This window comes from Saimiri boliviensis, chromosome 1 (genome assembly GCF_048565385.1).
Source record: "Saimiri boliviensis isolate mSaiBol1 chromosome 1, mSaiBol1.pri, whole genome shotgun sequence".
NCBI lineage: Eukaryota > Metazoa > Chordata > Mammalia > Primates > Cebidae > Saimiri > Saimiri boliviensis.
This window is the reverse complement of record NC_133449.1, coordinates 33,018,473-33,034,295: the sequence shown is the minus strand read 5'-3', so window position 1 is coordinate 33,034,295 and position 15,823 is coordinate 33,018,473. Positions and strand designations below refer to the sequence as shown.

The window sequence follows — 15,823 nt, the reverse complement described above, 5'->3', positions numbered from 1 at the left end:
AGTGGCTGGGTCTTACAAGCGTGCGCCACCATGCCCAGCTAATTTTTGTATTTTTAGTGGAGATGGGGTTTTGCCATGTTGGTCAAGCTGGTCATGAACTCCTGACCTCAAGTGATCCGCCCACCTCGGCCTCCCAAAGTGCTGGGATTACAGGTGTGAGCCACTGCGCCCGGCCTACACTCAGTTCTTGATTCAAGCAAAGTTAGAAGCACTGGCACTTCAGTAACCACAGAATTAAGTTCATTTAAAAAAAAAAAAACTTTAAAAATCTACTTAATGTCTGAAAATTCAGTTCTCTGGTAGCCAAAACATCCATAATTATCAATAGAATTCAGATTGTGCATTCCTTTGAGAAATGAAGGAAAGATCCCGATAGAGATACTCATCAGGCTACATTAATCATTCATGTAAAACAAATTGGTGCAATAACTCATCACTGATCTCATGATGCCTTTTCAAATTCTGTTGATGTTCCACTGTGTAATTTCTATTTTGCTAAATGTTTTTCTTCTGTACTTAAATATACATAATTAAAATACATTCAAGGTATCTCAGTGACAAGTACATTTTATTCAACATTTTGCAAGTACACAGCCCTAAGAAAGACTAATTTTATATTTGATCTTACCCAGTAGTACTTTTTACCTTCTTTCCTCCTACATTTTATTCATGAATATCCAGTTCAGCAAAGTGTCCGACTTAAAGTCTGAAATGTTCATGTCTTACGCATTCAGTATGTATAAACATTAGCTTTCATGAGCATACCCTGAGATGGTTTATACAAAGTTAAACATTTGAGCAATTATCTACATCATTCCAGAAAGAAATCCTACTTTCACCTGTTATACCCAAAAATACATCTGGACTTACTTGGGTAATTACCTCACTTTTCCATTTCATTTGTATATAAGCAGATATAAATTCAATGAACTGGTTTCACTTATGAAAACTACTATAACATAAAGCAGAGTTGAAATATTTAATCAACCTAGACTGTCAAATTGAGACCAGAAAAATGTAAGATATTGCCAGTTCACATTTATCAATTTTAGGTAAATGTCCAGTGGAACTTTGTACTTTCCAGCATGTATTATTTACATGGCTAATGAACTCTATCCCATCAGACTGTGCTAACTCAATCAAGAAATATTTCCTAGCTTACTGCTATGGGGCAGGCCTATAGGGCCTGTATGTGGGGAAACCATGATAAGCTAGCAATCCAAACTCCTGCCTTCATGGAGCTTATAGTCAAGTTAGGGAGATTAAAAATTCAGAGCTCAGTGAAAGCAAGAACAGCAGACCTTAAATGTAGGGGTGGGTTAGAGGAATGATACTGGAGTCAATAGCCAAAGGATAAGTAAGTGATAATAGGGGAAGGGCTGACTCATCCTGTAGCTCTACACAACACCCATTGTGAAGAGCCTGTCATAGGCGCTCAGTAAACATTTTTGAAAGAATGAATACAAACACAAATGAAATGACATTTGTTGAGTTCACCAAAATGATAAATATTCCTTCTCTAAGGGTGGTGTTTTGTGTGCCAAGCTGAAATGTCAACATGGGTTTGGTGTGCTCATCTGGCTGGTTAGAAATGAATATTAAGCAGGGGCTCTGGGGCTATGTGGACTCCAGATATCTGATATGGTTTCTAGATATGGTTCAACATCTGATATATAAACAGTAGTTAAAATTTACTGAGCACCTACAATAAGCCAAGCATCGTGCCCTGCCCAGAGAGAGGCAAAAAAGTTTTCAATCATGTAGAGGTTATAGCTTTGTAGAAGGGGGCTGCAGGTGGTATACCCATTATTAAATTATTCTCTGAAAGGTTGTAAGTATAATAGAATTTGCTGAAGGTTCTCTGGAAGCAGAGGTCACAGCTCAGCTTGAGAGTGAGGGATAGAGCAGGGATGGTGTCTGGAAGATGACACAGAACCTCAGTCTTCAAGAATGAGTGAGAAAATCCGGGACTCAAGGAAGGAGAGGTCAGGAGGATAGTCCCAGCAGAAGGAGCGAACAACGGTCAAATAATTTCATAGTGACGTGGGAAACCACAACCAGTCTGACATTGTTGGAACCAACAGGTGAAGAAGGAAGTGGTGAAGCTAAGGTGGAAAGTAGGGCCATATCACAAGACCCATCTGGTGAAAACATTATGCAAATGTCAAACAAATGTATTTTGGTGGAAAGGTGGCTAAAGGAGGAGTGGGAACTAAGATTAGGACAGTCTTAGCTATATTATTAAATAACTATGTCTTGTGAATAATTCTTGAATAATTATCTATGTTTTTGACTAGCTAATACTTATTCATGAAACCACATTATTGCTTTGCAAATAATTTTTGGTTGGGAATTAAGTGAATTTCATAATTCCACAAAAGCAGTTATTATTCAAGTGACATTATCGTTAAACTTTGAAAGTTTTGTTTTCCAAGTTTAATATGGATGGAAAATGAACTAATGTTTTAATTGCAAATTTTCAAACCAAATAGGTGTTGACTCCTCAACTTCCATCTGCCATGTAATGAATATGGCTATTTTTCTCTAAGAATAAAGAAAAAGAAAAGTCTTGCTATCTATAAAGTCTTCAATTTGATAACCTTTCTTCTCTTTCCAATTTAATTGCTCTAATTGCAAATACGTTTCATAATGAGTTTGACCTGAAGAAATCCATCATGTCAGATAATGAAATACAAATTATTTTCTGTAGGAGCATTTGTTGGACCATATTCCAGGACATCTGATGATATTCAAGATTCCTTCCACCCCGTCAATTCCAGAATAGACTGAGGAAATACAGCTTTGCACAATTCAAAGCATCCTTTTACAGGTATCATTCTTGGACACTGAAGCTCCAGCCAACACTTTGCCTTAAATGCACTGCCTAAAGGGGTACATTTCAAAGACAGATAATCTATACCACACACCAGACTCTACTTCCTGTGCTGAAGGGAGTCTAGAGTTTTGCATACTCAGTTAAGAGTTTAAACAGATGTTCTTGTTAAAATTCATTTAAATGTAAAGTCATAGTTTTATATTTCTTAATGTCCCTAACAATTTCAGAAGCTATAGGATTTTCTGTTTTTGTTTTTGAGAAAGGGTCTTTCTTTCTTGCCCAAGCTGGCATGTGGCATGATCACGGCTTACTGCAGCCTCAAACTCCTGGGCACAAGAGATCCTCCCACCTCAGCCTCCCAAGTAGTTGTGACTACAGGCACCATACCATCAAGTTTGGATAATTATTAAAAAAAATTTATTCATAGAGAAAAGATCTCACCATGTTATTCAGGCTGGTCTCAAACTCCTGGCCTCAAGCAAACCTCCAACCTTGACCTCCCAAAGTGTTGGGGTTACAAAGTGTGAGCCATACACCCGCAACATAGGGTAATTTTGCACACCTTCAAACTGTATGACAAAATCAAATTATGATAAAGCTCTACCCAAATTACCTGCTTAAAAGCTTCTGTTGTTCATTGTGATTTCTCTTCAACAGGGACATGTGAAACACGCTGGGAAAAAAATCTAAAAACTCACCCACACACCCTTGCCCATCCTGTGGGGCTTGAAAGCCCTGATAACAGAGGCAGCGGAAGGAGCCAGGTGTATTGTCACAAAACCCGTGACTGTCACACACAGTGTTGTTTACACATTCATCAATATCTGCAAAAAAGACATGGAACATCAGACACAAAACAAACATGGGCTGACAAACACCAGATATTAATGGATAAACAGGCACTCAACACATCCTGATTAGTGTGTGATGATGAGATGATCATGTTTACACAGAAAACAATTTTTAAAACATTTTATGTATCAATAAAATGTTTTGACGAAAATGGTTTAACAGCCAAAATGCTGGGTTCTATGAAACAAACATTTACTACTTTTCCTTAGGAAATGTTTTTAGACTGAAATGACTGCTGAAAGTGCTATGCCCAGTATTACCTAAATGTTTTCAGCTATTTATTTCCAAGGAGGCTTATATTTTCTCCTATAGAGAAAATATGTAAAAATATTGTCACTTGTTTTAGTTGCAGTAAATACTAATAGTATTTGCATCTGACAGTTACAGAAGGAAATGAGCAATGGTTGACTCAACCTTGTGGATAACCTTGATCTATACAGCATCCTCATGAAGTCAAGAGAGAGTCTGATGAAGTCAGCAGGGTAGCCAGTCAGTCCCAGTCCCATAAGAAAAGATTTTATGCCACCAATTTACAGCCACTCAAGGCCCTAACCACCCAGGCTGTTCCAGTGGATTGGCTGACTTGCCAATTCATTTTGTTCTCCATAAACCTGATGAGAGTGACCTTGTGCCTTTTTTTCTCATTAATAAAAATGTTCTTTTAAAAGTGATGCCTCAATTGTAAAGTTACAACAGACTTTTAGATAAAATTATTCTTTATCCTTACAGTTACTCATTTCCTTCTCCCTTCTCTCCTTCCCGTTCTCCTTGGGCACTGCTGTATCTACACTACCACCAGCTGCCTGGTACTCTGCCCTCTCTGCCCTGGACTTAACAGTCACGCCAAATGCAAGTTTTTGGAGAAACAAGTAAGAGAACGTAACAACAGTATCCAAACATATGTGAAGAAGATTGCAATTTTATATTCAAATAATGAAATCAGATAACAAATGTTAAAGAAAATGACAAGTTCAATTTTACTTGACAGAATTTAGATTAGGGAGGGTTCATATTAATAAAATCGAGCATTTCCTCTCTTAAACTTTCTTTTCTCAACTCAGAACAAACAAACAAAAAAACTCAATCCCTTCTCCTTTCTGGGCGGGGCTCCTTCTCCCATCCCGGCCAGTCTCTGCCTCCTGGTCCCACCTGTTCATCCTTCTCCAACATCTCCAGTTATTCCTCCCCTGGATCCTACCCTCACTGACTTCAAAAATGTTAAAATTGCTTGAAAATAGCTTTCCTCTGATCATATCATCGCCCATTGTGCTTTTCTTCTTGGGTACTCACTGCCACATCCCACACCACCCATCACCTGGTACTCTGCTCTCTTTGCCCCTGGACTTAACAGTCAGCCCAAAATGTAAGTTTTTGGATAAACAGTTAAGAAAATGTAATGACAGCATCCAAATATACGTGAAGAACATTGTACTTTCATGTTCAAATAATGCAATCAGATAACAAATGCTAAAGAAAATGACAAGTTCAATTTCACTTGACAGAATTTAGTTTGGGGGGAATTAAACTTTTTGTATCACTGCAAAATGCCTCAAAGGATTGTCTATATTCATTGTCTTTATTTCCTATTACAGTCCATCTGCAAATGGAAATAACAGTATCAATATGAATAATATTAATAATAATACTGCTAAGTTCCTACAATTACTGTGAGCATTAAACAAAATAACATGTACAAAGTGCTCTGGAGACTGCCTGGCATGTAATGTAGGGAAGCATCCAACACAGTACACATCAATTTTATTATTATTGCTACTACAATTTTTCCTCTTTCTCCTCAGTGACCTACAATCTTACTTCCTAACTCTTTATCCTCTAAGAAAAAGCACCAATGACCAACTCATCATTAAATCTCATGATCATCTTTTGGCCAGCGATCCCTGACCTCTCAGTCTGGCTGAATGGCCACCCCTTGAATACTCTCTTCCCATGTTCAGTGACAGAATATTCTTGTTTTACCTTGAGCTGCTCTGGCTTGTCCTTGTACTTCAGCAGCCTGAAGGTGTGTATCTGCCAAGGCTCCGGCCCTCCCTGAAATGTGCTGTGTGCTCAGCACTTCCCTCCTCCACCCTTCCCACACTCGCCCAGTTTCAATGACCATGCTCCTTGGGATAAATCCTCCATCTTCCTCTCCACCTAAGATTCTTCTCCCAAGCACATTTTTTTTTTAATTTTTCATTGCATTTTAGGTTTTGAGGTACATGCAAGATTGTTTTGAGGAACATGCAAGATTGTTGCATAGGTACACACATGGCAGTGTCATTTACTGCCTTCCTCCCCTTCACCTATATCTGGCGTTTCTCCCCTCTTAATCATTTTCATTGGATCTTCTGCCATGAACTCAAACTTATCAAGCCTAAAGCTGTATTCACTGTCTTCCTACTAAATCTCATTTCCCAACCTTGGTGACTTGAAAAATCAATGAAATTTTTTCCAATCTAAAAAATGAATCCCCCTTACAACACTAAACACAAAAAAGACACTCAATAAGTCTGTTTTGATTGATTTGCAATGTCAACATGAGGCTGAGGTCACGGTTTATTTACTGATTACAACTGTGAGGAGGAACTGCATCGTGTCATCAAACTACTTAACACAGGCCACCGCTAATTTTAGACTTTGTGAGATGAGCATATGTCAAAGAGATTATTTATGTTATTCACTGAACCACAGGATTTAAGGGCTGGAAAGAAACTCAGAAATGCTTCAATTACCACTTACATACTGATTATTTCCCAGCCTGTCTCCAAGATTGACCTCTGTCCTTTAGAACCAGTTACCTAATACCCATTGGATATATTAATAATAAATGAATTTATTATCACTCCCCTCCTCACCTTAAGTCAACTCCATTTCTCCTATTTCCTTCATCAGCAAATCCATTCTGTCACCCAAGCCAGAAACCTTAATGCCACCCTTCCCTTTCTCCTGTTCTCTGTCCGTCCCTGTCATGCTCTCTTTTCTGTCTTTCCTGACACTCCTCATACCCTTGGTGAGTCTTCCCATCTCGTCTTGCCTTCCTCCCGTTATCCATTCTCCACCTAAGACTCCCAAAGCGCTCTCTGAAGAACGCAAACTCACCAGTACCATTCCCTTGCCCAGAGTGTTCAGAACCTCTTCTTGACTAAAGGGTAACCACACTCCTTAGCAGGGCATGGAGTGCCCTTCCTCATCTGCCTCTTGCCTATTTGTCTGGCCACAGTTCCCAGACAACCTCCTTCTCAGTTTACACTCTGGATCAAGTAGCATACTAGAGGTCTTTGGAAACCTATGGTCTTTAATTTTTCAAGGACCTGGTGCCTACTCCATCCGTCTCTGGAATCTCCATGACACCCCTTTCCCCTGGACTTCCTCAGAAATGCCTTTTGGACCTATAGGAGTCAGCCCAAGGAACACCTCCTCTGCAGCACCTTCTTTAACTACTCCAAGAGCAGATCTCAGGGTCTCTCCTCCCCGCTCCCAGAACCTCTTGTACCACTGCTGTGCTTATCAAGGATGACTCCTCACGGTGGGGAACCTTCAGCTTAAAACCTCACCAACCACTTATTTCCCTACTAAAATGAGTGGGAGGATAGCAAAGGAGGAGAAAGAGAAGGCATGTACCAGAAACCTGGTGGCTTTTCAGTCCAGATTCTTGAAGCAAAATCTCTTGCTTTTCTTTTTATTAATCCTATGCAATTATAGCAGATGATGATTTCTTGTTACTGTGTACAGGAACCAAATAACTGACCTGAAGGTGAACAAGCCCCAAGCCGGTTATGAATTACTGGGCGTCTTGCAGTCTCAGACTTACTGTAACAGTGATTAACCGAGAAAGTTTAGATGAGCAATATTTTGGATTTGAATGAATAGGAAAAAATAACGTGGAATGCTTGCTGGAAACTAGCTCTTCGGCAACAAATATTTTATAAAAATGATATAATGTAACTCTCAGCAGTTTCATGTTTTCAACAATGAGGTGAGGTAATAGCTTAATAAGAGGACAACATTTGTTTTACTTTAATGACCTCTACAAGAAAAAAACATTATTTCATTAGAATTTTCTTTGATGACATGAGCTCTCTGAGATATTTTTCCATTGTAAGTCCTGTATATACATATAACGAAATAAACTGCTACAATTAAAGAGTAATTCTAGAGATGTAAAGCTAAAATGTTAAGAAAACTTACCACACTAGAGTAGAAGTCCCAGCAAGACTAAATAAACAAGTGAAGGCCATCCCCCACCACCTTTTTTTTTTTTTTGCTCAAGTTGAATTTGGAAGATGAAACTACATTTTGAATCCAAATATCATATGTTTTTGCTTAATGAAGGGTGATTCTGTTAAAATTACTGAAGCAATTTTGCTTAGGGATCTATAAGAGTCATGCATGAGATCACTGGTAATACTATCCAACGGTTTAGTGATTACAGGCATGATTTGTCTAGTGATCTCTCAACTGTCAATCCAGATAAACCAGGTGTGGTATTACAAAATTGCTGATTTATCAGGCACGTGTTTGCTATTTACACTTTACTGAAGAAGGTAGATTACAAATATTGATATTTCAATGTAAATAAAGTCAAGAAATTATACAAACCAAGGAGAAACGATCCCTGATGTGAATTTCCCAAAAAAAAATTACCTAAATGTCAGAAAAAAAAATAGAATGTAGTTCTGGGTGACAGGAACTACCAGTGGCTCGTTTAAAAAGTAGCGATGTTGTCAATGACTCACAGACCCACACTTTTGAGGGTTTTTATTGGTCTATGTGGCAGATCAATTTTCCTTGTCCATAGGCTTTTTACTTAAGACATTTTGTCAACGAATCAAAAGCTTTTCAAAACCTACTGATTGCATTCATGGAGTCTACATACAAGAGTTGAGCTCAAACCCATGTACTCCTGAATTCTCAGATAAAGGTGTAAGGCTAGATACGTGTGTCACCCTCTCACTTAGGTAAAGTGAACTATGAAATAAAGTACAAGTATGGAAAGAAGGAATAATTTTCTAAAAGAGGTTGGGGTCAGGTAAACCTTGTTTAAGAACCAAAAAATTAAAACTGTTCAAAGACTTCAATACTAAAATTCATAACAAATCTCAATGGTTCCATTATATGTCTTATATTTATATACAGAAAAGTCGATGTGTATCTGAAAATATGTATATTGTAGAGAAAGGAGTATTTGTGTCTATTTCATTAGTAAAATGATTTGGTGTGTGTGTTTTTTTTAAGATGCATTCTTCAGTTTTTGGTTTTGAATTTTTTGGAAAGCACTTCTTAGTTTCTTAACATCTTTTATTTTGTTGACTTGCTTCTTCCTTATTCTGAGCAAAAAATATTCATCTATTGGGAAAGCAACTTACTCATGAGCTTCCCTTCTGCGGCCAGGATGCGCCAGAGAAGTGGATAGTGAGAATGGGAGTGTCATTTTTTGGTAATGGATAATTCATAGGAAAATCTCCACAGCTACTGCAGAGTTGTGAAGAAATGACCTTCCTGTCTTAGAACATTTTTAGATGGATCATATGGTCTATTTTGACTTGAAGGAAACCTGAAGATTATCTAGTTCAACCTCTTCATTTTAAGAACCAGAAAACTGAGGGCTAGAGAGGGGAAGTGACTTGCTTCAGGGCTACACAGTCGGTTAGTGGGAGAGCTGGCGAGGAACAGGGCCTGGCCAAAGAACAACCTTCTGAATCTTTCTTCTTCCTTATTCTGTTCCTTATTCTCTGACTTTCTTCTTCCTTATTCCTTATTCTGATGGTGGTAAAAGGTTGGTCCTAGATGGTGAACAGAACTCACCAAATTGTAAGCCCAACAAGCACACAGGAGTTTGTCCACTATGAAGATGGAGGTCAGAGTATACCATCTGTTATTCTTTGACTCATCACTTACTGCCTTCTAGTTTAACCAAGTCTTCTTGTCCTTAACTAAGACTGAGGCATCTTTGTCCCTCAAAAGAAGAACTATCATTGTACTTGAAATCTAGATACTTGAAGAGGGCATTTTTGTAGGAAACCCTTGGAAGAAAACACATGAGGCACCCATGGTTACAAGTCTTAGGAGGTCCAAGGACTTAGACAGGACCATGTCTAGCATTGGTGCTCCCAGATCTCTTTATAAGAGGAAAATGGCCTGCTATTTTAGCTCAGAACTTCCTAACCAACTGGAATTGGTTAAGTATCTGGTGCCAGAATCTTAGGAAAACAGATTCAAAGAAAAGGGGCTTACACTGGAAATGCAGCCCTCACACTCCTTTCTGAAAGGAACGGAAGCCGGCTAGGAGACAGTAAATCTCAGCCAAGAAGTGGGATTGAAAGATGTTAAACCAGCTGAATTGCTGCCCAAAAGAATTTTAAAATGGCATGGCTGCTGGCCCAAAAGCGATTAAGGTCTCTCTCACAGCATCGGAGGGGAGCCAGCAGTAAGCGGAAGATGAGCATGAGGCCTAAAGAAAGAAAATAAAATTTAGCCAATAGGAAATTAAAAACTGGATTTGGAGATGGTCCAGACAATACAATAGGATATGGGAAGAACCTTTTAAGAAAGGTCCACTGAGGTCTGGCAACATCGACAAGGCTGGGGAATATGGGCCATATGTGTTACGGAAAGTAACTTTGTTCTAGGAGACGGGAATAGGCCAGAAACAGCAAACGACGTCCCTGGGTAGATTCTGACTACCACGTTGTCTCTGTCAGCAGGAAAAAACACAGAGACCCTGATGGTTACAGTCTATTTTAAAAGCTAGCAGCTTAAGATAACTAGTAAGAAATGACAGAGGTAACAAGTTATTTGAAATTCAACTTTCCAGCAATTACCTTCTAGAAAATAAGGCTGCCAATGAGACATCTTCCCCCGCCACTGAGCCTGGAGATCTACTACTTTCAAAAAGATTTACTTATTTATTTTAGAGACAGGGTCTCACTCTCTGGCCCACACTGGAAAGCAGTGGCATGACATAGGTCATTGCAGCCTCAACCTCCTGGGTTCAAGCAATCCTCCTACCACAGCCTGTCAAAAAGCTGGGACCACAGGTGTGTGCTGCCATACCTGGCACTTTAAAAAAAAAATTTTTTTTAGTAGAGATGAGGTCTCATTATGTTGCCCAGGCTGATCTCAAAGTCCTGGGTTCCTCCCACCTCGGCCTACCAGTGCTGGGATTGCAGGTGTGAGACACCATGTCCAGCCTGCTTAAATTATTCTTTAAAAATCACCCAGACAAGCCCCAATTCTATATTCCAGAGAAACTAAACCAAAACTTTGCTCCATTTTTGTCAACCACTATGTAGACAACAGACATTCACCATCCATAAAGACATCCTATTGGACCATCCTAAGAATCACATATATCATCCTAGTTACCCAAAAACATGGGAGTCAGCCTTGATTACTGCTCCACATCCAGTCACCACCTCCTTATGATTTTATCTTTCAGTTATGTCTCCAGTCTCTCCTTTCCTCTCCAACCTTATTCAAGGCCACGTTACCTTTTACTCGAATTCCTGCAATGGCTTCCCAGCTGAGTTTTGTGCTGTCAGACACTCATTGAGTCCCTACATTCATCTCCCATAATGACAGAATAATTTACCTATTGAAACAGTCCAATCAAATAGTCCTCTGCTTAAATGTCTTCAGTTTTCTTCCATGGGTAATGGCATAAAGGCCTTTGCCACATGCTGAGCTTTTCCATACTTGGGTGGTCAAGTTATTTGCTTTCCCTTTGGGCCTCTGACCCTGCATCACCTTCTTTCCCTCCCTGTTGGATCATTCCTATGTCTCACTCCTTTTTAAGAGCCAAGGTTCTTGACTTATCTATGCATGCTGTATTTACTCCATCAGTTCTCATTCATTCTCGAGTGGCTCCTGAATACAAGATTCTGCTGAAGCAGCATCTGATAAGGTCACCATTTTGTAAAACCTAAAGGATTCCTTTTGTCCTCTTAGTAGAGTTCTCAACAGTATTCAATGCAGTTGACCACTTTCTTCTTCCTGAAGAACACTTTGCCTTTGGATTCTATAGTACCATACTCCCTGGGTTTCCTCTTAATCCTTGGACTATTCCTACAGGGTCTCTTTTTCTCAACCCCTACATGTTAAGAGTTTCTCACAGTTTAGTCCTAGGCCTTTTTTTTTTTTACTCATTCTATAATCTCTCTTGGCGGCCTCATCCATTCTGATGGCTTCAAATATGATCTATATCTGATGACTTCCAGTTTTTATCTCCAGACTAGACTTCTCTTCTGAACATTAAAATTAACTTGATCCAATTCTCTATCAGACACACCCACATAGATACTTCACAGGCAACTCTAATTTAATATGACCAAATCACACTCTTGATCTTTACAAAAAATTGCTTCATTTTTTTACCATGTCAGCAAATAGTGCCACCAAATACCAACTTGCTAAAACCAGGACCTATGATCTCTCTTCAACAGTTCCTCTCTTCCATGCCCTACATCTGGTCCAACTCTATATTCTAATCTAGTACTAGGCTCTATCTCTAAAGCATTTTTGAGTCATTCATTTCTCTCCATCCCAATGCCACTGTTCTAGCCTTAGCTACCAATACGTCTGGCTTGAGCTATTATTAACAACATCTTAGAACATCTCCTGACTTTTCTCCTGCTCCTCCAATCCCATTGTCAAAAAGCAACCTGGAAAAGAGAAACACTGTACTTAAAAAATATATAAATTAAATTACTGAATTAAATCAAATTTACTTACAGTATCCCTAATCCTATGCAATATTTCACGTTTCCAAATCTTTGTTGGTGGCATTTATTCCACCAGGAACACATTCCCTCCTATTGCATCCATATTACAGTTTTTACCCAGATAATTTCATCTGTCCTCCAAGTCCTTCAAGGCTCAGCGGGAGACTACTGGAAGCTTTTTTGCCCCAATCTTATGCTGAAAATGTGTCTTAACATACAACCTCTTCTTGTCCCTCCATAAATATTTATGAAGAATCAACAAAGATGAAACATCACCAAAACCACGGCACAGGACAAAGAACCACTACAGCAATGGAGTTGGGCTAGAAAAATAATTGGTGACCCAACCAATTATCTTCTCATTCAACAGCAATGGTTACATTAAAATGCTGCATGGAAGGTAGTTTTAAAAACAGGATTTACAATGTAGGAACTTGTATTAGAAATTACCAAAGACACACTTGAAAAGCTCTTCAGATAGAAAATAAAATGATGAGCAAGAAAATGTTCAGGCCGGGCATGGTGGCTCAAGCCTGTAATCCCAGCACTTCGGGAGGCCGAGACAATGGATCACCTGAGGCCAGCAGTTCGAGACCAGCCTGGCCAACATAGTGAAACCCCATCTCTACCAAGAAAACAAAAATTAGTTAGGCTTGATGCTGGGCACCTGTAATCCCAGCTACTCAGGAGGTGGAGGCAGGAGAATTGCTTGAACTTTGGAGGCGGAGGTTGCAGTAAGCAGAGATCGCACCACTGCACTCCAGCCTGGGTGACAAGAGCAGAACTCTGTCTCAAAAAAAGAGAAAACGTTCAATTTTATATTATAGATATAAGAAACAATCAAATATAAAATAACACCATAAAAATTAAACGCTATAAAAATATAGATAAATATACAAAAGTGATTACAACAGAATAGAAAAAACTGCAAAGAGCAGTGAAAAAAATAAAAGCACTATAAAATTAAAAGGCAAATTAAAGAATGAGGGAACTATCTGTAAAACATTGATAAATGATTATTATACCACAAATACATAAATCAGTTAGAAAACACTAATATTCTACCTCAGGCAAAAAACATTATGCAGAAGAAGGTAGCTAGGTATACAAGTAGTCAGCCTTGTTGATAATAAAGTCAAGTTAACATGAGACATCTCTTTCTCCTTATCAAATTAACAGAGGAAAAAATGAATATGAGTTTCTTTTTGAAGAAGGTGTTAGGAGCTGGGAGGTCTCATTTGGTGCTGGTGGAAGCAGAAACTGGCAGACTCTGGAAAACACAGAGGCCACACATGTTAAGACCCATCAAGGTCTTGACAAGCTTTTGAACTTGTCATTCAATGTCTTAGAACCTAGTCTAGGACTATAATCATTGCTGAAAATAAATATTTATAAACAGTCTACTTATAGATTGTTAGAGTATTAAACAACAGCAACATAGAGAAAACACCGTGCATATCCACAATCAGGAACATACATTACAAAATTTATAATATAATTATGTGATGAAATTATGTGGTCATCAAAAGATTTTCAAAGGGTTTTAAATAATATTAAAAAATACAAATAATATAATACTAATGAAAAATAAGGTATATAATTTTATTTTTAAATACTAAACACTATTTAAAAAAGAAATATGTCAAATATGAACATTGGTTATCACTGACGGATAAATGATCTTTTCTTTATATTTCTCAGAATTTTCTAAATTTTTTATAATGATGGTCTCTCTCTCTTTTTTTTCTTGAGATGTTGTTTCACTGCATCACCCAGGCTGGTCTGGCCTCAAACTCCTAAGCTCAAATGATTCTCCCACCTCAGCCTCCCAAATAGCTGGAACTACAGGTACCTACCACCACACCTGGCTTATGTTACTCTTAAAATCAGAAAAATTACATACTTGTAATCTACTATTTGAAGATACTTAAAGAAAAATTTTAATTATTTTACTTGAGTATAAAGATATACTCCACCCTAACAGAAATAACATTTGAGTGAAATACAATTGTACAAACAAAAATAAAATATTCATAAATATTTTTAAAATACTAAAAACTTCCAACATTTTAGTATTTTTTTCTGAATGAAAATATTGTTTTATTTTGAGATAAAGTGTTTTTCTTGAAATTATGTTATGTGAGATAAAATGCTACTGATAATTATTAATTAATAGAACACACATATTTAAGTTAGGAGGTCACTGCACTTCTCAACAATTACTATTACGAACAAGCAAATGCAAACCAAAACCCTCAAAACAAAAAAATACACATAAAACCCTTTAAAATGCTTTTTAATATAGCTGAGTTTTCTTACATACAAAGTTACATTTGTTCCACTTATAAAAGTCTGGAGACTCTGCCCAAAAGTAAAATGTGCTGAACATTAATTCAGAGATTCTACTGAATGAAAAGTAAAAACACTTTGGACCTAATCACTTCCTCAAATACCAATAGTAAATTGCCAGTGAAAAATGCTTTTTATCTTATGATGGACTTTTTTACTGTATACAAGTAACTTTGTATATAACTTCACTTTTTAGTATGTCAAAGTAGATCTTAGGTAAATATATTTGAGATTCCAAACTTATCTTAATTTTTGGTGCATTTTATTTCCTTTCATACATTGTTCAGTTAAAAATCATACAGAAACAAAGTGGGGGCGGGGAATGGCAAAATAAAAAATAAAATACTCCAAAATAAGGCAAAGAAAAGAAAGGAGTGAAAAAGGCACAAAGGACAGATGAAACAGAAACACAAGGTGAAATATAGATTTAAACCCCTAAATACCACTCATTATATTAAATGTATATTGACCAAATGCTTCAATTAAAAGACAAGGATTGTCAGCCTGTATTAGAAAACAACTATGTGCTGCTTACAAGAGAAAAATCTTTCCGTATGTGAATATGGAAAGGTGGGAAGAGAGGAAAAAACACGTGTAGCTCTAATAAAAGACAAAAATAGGATCGGAGGCAAGATGCATCGGCACAGAAAAAAAAAGGTATTTCAAAGAGATGAAAAGGTGACTATGCTGGGAAGATACAACAATTCTATATTTAATTACATTTTCATAAAATACATAAATAAAAAGCAGATAAATCTCCATAATAATAATGGAAGATTATAATACAGTCCTCAGACATTTACATAGTAAGCAGACAAAAAATCAGTAGGGATATAAATGGTTTTAACAACACAATTTACAAACTGACCCTAATTGACATATAGATCCAACTGCATAATACACATTGTTTTCAAGCAGACAAGAACTATTTACTAAAATTTATAATATTCTGTTCCATAACAAATTTCAAGGATTGAAGTCATTTAGAGGATAGTCTCTGGCCATAATGTTTTTAAGGTATAAATCAGTAACAAAAAGCTAACCAGAAAATACTCAAACATCTGGA

The 15,823-nt window shown here is 37.6% G+C and overlaps 1 protein-coding gene across 11 annotated transcripts in view; it reads right to left on the bottom strand.

The window, feature by feature from the left end:
- LTBP1 (latent transforming growth factor beta binding protein 1) overlaps positions 1–15,823 on the bottom strand; it is a 476,883-nt gene that overhangs the window by 55,816 nt on the left and 405,244 nt on the right. For 7 of the 11 annotated variants that reach the window (XM_039478754.2, XM_039478764.2, XM_039478760.2 and 4 more), the window contains one exon: positions 3,535–3,660. The exons of the other annotated variants lie outside the window; for them this stretch is intronic. In XM_039478754.2, the coding sequence (XP_039334688.1) occupies positions 3,535–3,660 (126 nt within the window). The remainder of the gene's footprint in view (positions 1–3,534; positions 3,661–15,823) is intronic. 11 annotated transcript variants of the gene reach the window in all.